This window comes from Suricata suricatta, chromosome 1, assembly GCF_006229205.1.
Source record: "Suricata suricatta isolate VVHF042 chromosome 1, meerkat_22Aug2017_6uvM2_HiC, whole genome shotgun sequence".
NCBI classification, from domain to species: Eukaryota; Metazoa; Chordata; class Mammalia; order Carnivora; family Herpestidae; genus Suricata; species Suricata suricatta.
In genome coordinates, this window is record NC_043700.1 from 185290211 (window position 1) to 185295374 (window position 5164).

General features: G+C 43.3%; 1 protein-coding gene across 2 annotated transcripts in view; it reads left to right on the forward strand.

Annotated features, from left to right (window-relative positions):
- Positions 1-4766, forward strand: part of RAB28 (RAB28, member RAS oncogene family) — an 84288-nt gene extending 79522 nt beyond the window's left edge. Inside the window, exons 7-8 of one of the 2 annotated variants that reach the window (XM_029948634.1) lie at positions 2539-2633; positions 3864-3950. In XM_029948634.1, the coding sequence (XP_029804494.1) occupies positions 2539-2628 (90 nt within the window). In that variant the 3' untranslated portion in view covers positions 2629-2633; positions 3864-3950. Of the gene's footprint in view, positions 1-2538; positions 2634-3863 lie in introns of both variants that reach the window. The other variant, XM_029948625.1, reaches the window with a different exon arrangement.
- Positions 4767-5164: the final 398 nt, after the last annotated feature.

Below are 5164 nucleotides of genomic sequence, written 5' to 3' on the forward strand. Positions count from 1 at the left end.
AGAAGGACAGAAACCATATGTTTGCACTCATAGGTCTAGCAGGAAAACAAGAGAGACCTAATGGAGAACCAGGGGGAACGGAGGAGGGAGAGAGAGTTGGGGAGAGAGAGGGATGCAGAACTTGAGAGACTATTGAATGCTGAGAATGAACTGAGGGTTGAGGGGGAAGGGGGAGGGGGGGAAAGAGGTGGTGGTGATGATGGAGGGCACTTGTGGGGAAGAGCACTGGGTGTTGTATGGAAAACAATTTGACAATAAAATATTATGGAAAAAAAATAGCCATGCTTTAGATGGTAATCTCTAATTTTGTGGCACTTGAATGTATATCCATCATGATATTCTTTAATAGTTTACACACCTGTATTCCATGCTAGACTCTACGCATCTTGAAAACAGAGATTATATATTATTTATCTGAATGTCTTCTATATCTAGAATGGTGATTGGCTTTGAATGAATGATGGTGACAAGTGTTTTAGCCTTCGAGGTATGTTTACTCCATACCCTGCACATGACAGACTACACCGTGTACAATAGTAAATGTGTTGCTGCTGTCTGGATTAAGACACAGTTACAGAATTGGCCAAATTTATGTTTAGTGTCTTCCCGAGAGCCTGTCTCTCCTCCCTACACCGTTTCGCCCCAGCTTTCTTGCTTGCCCTCTCTACAGCTCCCCCTTGGGTTCCAGGGTCCACTCATAAATACTCTTTGACAAATAAGGGCTAAGCTGGTGTTCTTCTTTCCCCTTAGGGCCACTTCTTTATTTTGACTTAACTGACTAACAGCAGAGACTAATAGCGGAGTGAGCTTTGTGGCTGCACAAGTAGAGATTGGTGTTTTGTAGGTAACATTTTCTCTGAAAATGTCAATGAGCGGCTTGTAAACAAGCTGACTACTGTGAAATCACCTACCATGAAGTTTATGCCGTGGAAATTATGTTCTTCTCATAGAAAGCAAAGGTTTTGAATCTGCAGAGCCTTGGCCTGACTTCCATTTTGGAAACTTTGTACAAGGCTTTTATGTCAGACAGCCAAAGCCTCCGAGAAAGATACTGCCTTGTTAGTTCTTCGTTACTTTGATGAAAATTAATGGTGAAAATCCAAATCATTTATGTTAGTCAATACTTCAGCCAAACTGTTTTGACCACAGGTCAGTAACCTGGTTGTGTTTATAGGATAGGGTTTAAACCAACATTGCAGAGGATTAATGAGTTGCTTACTGATTATAAAAATCCCTTTTCTTTATTGTAACCCATAGTTTGGCATGAAACAGTTAGGTTTGAGGAGGTCAGATAATGGTGTTCAATGTTAATACCTCATGTGGCAGTTGGTAATGCTTCTGTTGATAGCAGCAGGCTGAGTGCCTAGTAAATCATGAGTCTTGTCCAGAAGTGAGTGCTGCTGGCTGCAGAGCCGGCGCGGAGCATCCTCCTCCTTTGCATTCCGTGGTTTGTCCCGTCTCTGTAAGTGTCTTCACAGACAGCTGCCCAGATCAACACGCTTTTCAGTGTGCGTTGATAGATCCTGTTATGAAGACACATGTTCTGAAATCAGATCTTTGAAATCCTAAAGAGACATGAGGATAATCTCAAGTTTAAGAAACTTGAGGGGAGCATATTACCCTTGTCATACCCGCTGTTGTACGTGCTCTTCTCATCCTCGGGCTCCTAGTGATCAAAGTCGAACAAACTAGGTGTTTGAAACGACAGCTCTCATGCTTAAATATTGTATGTCAGGACTTTTTTTTGATGATAGGGAAGTATGTTTGAACTTGTTTCTTTGTATATGGAATTTGGAAGCACAAAGGTAAGGGTTGTGTGGGGTGAGGGAATGAGCATCAAAGCGAAGTCTTAGACAAGTACTAGATATTTTTAAATGTAAAGGTTGTAAGTGACACAGGGCTTCCTTGGATTTATGCCTCCTCTCCCCACCTTCAAAGAAAATTAATTGCTCCTTCCCCTGAGTTCCCACAGCGTATTACAGGTTCACAAGACCGTAGAGCACTTACCTAGTGTGGCAGCTGGCTGTGTCCACGCCTCCCCTCCCATGAGGCCCAGCGCACCGTGTGAACGGAGCGTGTGGAGTCCCCGTGCGCTCCAAGGACAGGGGACCGGCACATAGATCCTCCGTTGTGTCGAAGGAGGTGGAATTAAGGACTTTCACTGCGCTTAAGCGTAGAAAAGCCCTGTAATTCTTTGTTGTCCTTTGAAATTCTGGGCTCTAAATATATTATGTGTAATTGTGATACCAAAAATAAAACTCACAACTTGCCTGGGAGGTTCAGTAGCCATGTCTGGTTCAATAACTAAATAGCGTTGCAAAGAACAATGTTTCATGGGTCTTTATTCGTATTCTTTCCTTTCACATGCGTATATGCTGCTGTTTCTTTTGTGACATGTTTAAAGTTACGTGTGTATTTCTTTTTCTCCTTTGATGCTCCCTTCTGTTATCGTCATTGAACATGCTTTCCATTTTTTTTCTTTCTTTCTTTCTTTTTTTCTTTCTTCTTCATCTTGTTTATGTCATACGGAATTGACAGCATATTGTCAGGGCAGAAATAGTGAAGTACCCGGAAGAAGATAATCAACGCACCAACTCTGCTCAGAGCAGAATCTGTTCAGTACAGTAGTGCAGGTATTCATGGGTAGATGATCGTGGTTGGGGGAGGAGGGCGGGAGAGCTAGTTTGTGCTGGCTTGTTCTTGATTCTGAAGATCAAGTGAGTACTGTACATTATTGGGAATCTATATTGTGTAAGTGCTCTTTTAGGACTGTGAAAAATTGATTCTTTGCCAGGAGACTGACAAACTAAACAAGGAATTCGAACAAATTAAAATAACATTTCAGTTTCTTTCAAACATATTTGTCTTTATGGTTGTGTTTATTACATGTGCAGTGAAGTGGAGAATTGAGACAGTTATTTCATTATTCATTCCTTCCCATTTCTCCTGAAATAGCTTGGTAATCAAAAGAGTATTTTTAAAATTTGCCTTGAATTACCTTTCTTTGTCTGCTTGTGTGTGCAGACTTAGTAATAGAGTTGAGAACAGTAAAGGAGCTGTTTTAATTTAAATTATTACTTAGGGCATAATTACTAAATTCATCATTGAAGATATTCCTTGAAATGTGGGTTAGAGGGATGGAAAGAAGAGTTAAAAGTGTCTTTTGGTTTAAATTATTTTAAAAACATGAATATGAGGTAATCTTCTAAATTTTTCTTTCTGTATTTTGTTAGAATCATTATTCATAACCCAGTAGTGAGCTCTTTGGAAGTAAGTTAGGGATTTGGGAGGAACGTTTTAAAAATTGGGTTGCTCAAAACATTTCTCCTTTACATGTGACTCCTGTTTAACATTTACACATTTTCTTACTAACTCACAAACTGCTGCAAACATTCTACACAATTTATATCTGGGAATAATGGTCTATTTATTAATAAATAATGACTTTTTGCTTTGAAATTATGAGGTCTTACCTATGAATGAGAATATGCTGAATGATTAATTTTAATTCCTTTGTCTTAAATTATAACCAGGGTTTAATTTTTCATATAGGTTTGTCAATTTTGTGTTAGACTTTTGGTGACCTCAAGTTAATGTCATAAAACCAGGGAAGACTCAGTGAGGGAATTAATATTCCATCCTTAAAAAACAAAACAACCCCCCATCCCAGATCCCTCTCTCCCCAACATCTCAGCTTTACATGAGTTTGTTCTCTGATTGATTCTTGTAATATCCGTTCAGGCTTCATTTATGATGTCTGTCGTCAAGAGTTCACCAGAGTTCAGAAAATAAAAATATACTTTAAGGAGCTCTTTCTAAATGTTCTGATGTCCTGATAACAACTCTGTTTTCCTTCATGACAGAGAGTGGTGAAGGCAGATATTGTAAACTACAGCCAGGAGCCCCAGTCGAGAACGGCGAACCCTCCTAGGAGCTCTATGTGTGCAGTGCAGTGAGCCGGCCGCCCTGTGCGCCTGTGGGCCCGGCGCCTCCGCGGCCTGTGTCCCCCTTGGCCGTCCCTGCTGTCCGGCCAGCGCTGTCCTCCCAGCTCCCTCCGCCGGCCGCAGGCCGCTCCCGGGCTCCTCGGGCTCCCGGCCTTCCGGACACGCGCTCGGAGTCCAAGATGGAAAGCTCCTGTCTGGAATCGGACTGCTCCACTGAAGAAGAGTAACGTTGTTTCTCTTTACGTTCTCCCTTCTTTGTCACCTGGTGTCAACCTTGTCAGACAAACCTGAGAACTGCACGAGTCATGATCAGCAGCCGTGACTTGGCCACAGCGCGGTTTCGGTCTCTTATCGGAACTCCCACCTGGCAAAGTAGGCGTCAGAGTGCAAATATTTAAACAAGTAACGTATTTTATCTACAGGTACTTCAGAAGGCATTCTTTTGCTGTCTCTTGTGAGTCAAAATATCTAAAGTTGTATCCAACTGAAAATGCTTGAAATAAAGCTGTAATAGATATATATTTTTCACTTTTTAAAAAAGGGCCTAAATTGTTTATATAGTAGCTCTAGCTCACGACGTAGTGAGTATTTGATATTGTATTTTTATTACTGTATCATGGTCCTGGTGTGTTGTGTGCCACTCAGGTTAGACGGCGGTATGGATTTGGAGAGCTGCCCGGCTGGTGCGCGTGCGCGGACCGGCCTGGCGGAATGCGCCAGAGCCCTCCCGGAACGAGTCACGATTGTCGTTGGATCATTGTGGGTCAGACTGTACCTGACGTTCAGATGTTCTTCTCCTGCAAATAAACTTATTTCAGCTACTTTTTGTGGGATATTTTCTTACAGCCGTTTTCCTTTTAGTGACAGTAAACAGTGTGTTTGGATACAGGATGAGCGATCATGTCACGTTCGTTCGTAAGCGCTCCGTCACTTGGAATTGCTAGCTTGATCCGTTGGATGATTCAGGGCCAGACCCTGCAGCCTGGCCGTCAGGGGCCCCAGCCTCACCTGTCCGCCTCTCCTCCTGTCCTGTGCCTGTGCCCAGGCCGGGCGCGGGCTCACTCCTGTGTGCTCCCGGAGGCCCTGCCCTCCCATCTCGAGGCCCAGGTCCCTCTGCCCGGCCTCCCTCCCGCTCCCAGTGTGTGCCTCCTGCCAGCCGGCCTCAGGCACGGTGAGGGCGTGGCTCTGTTTCTTTCCGCCGCAATTGCTCGGGCTGAAAA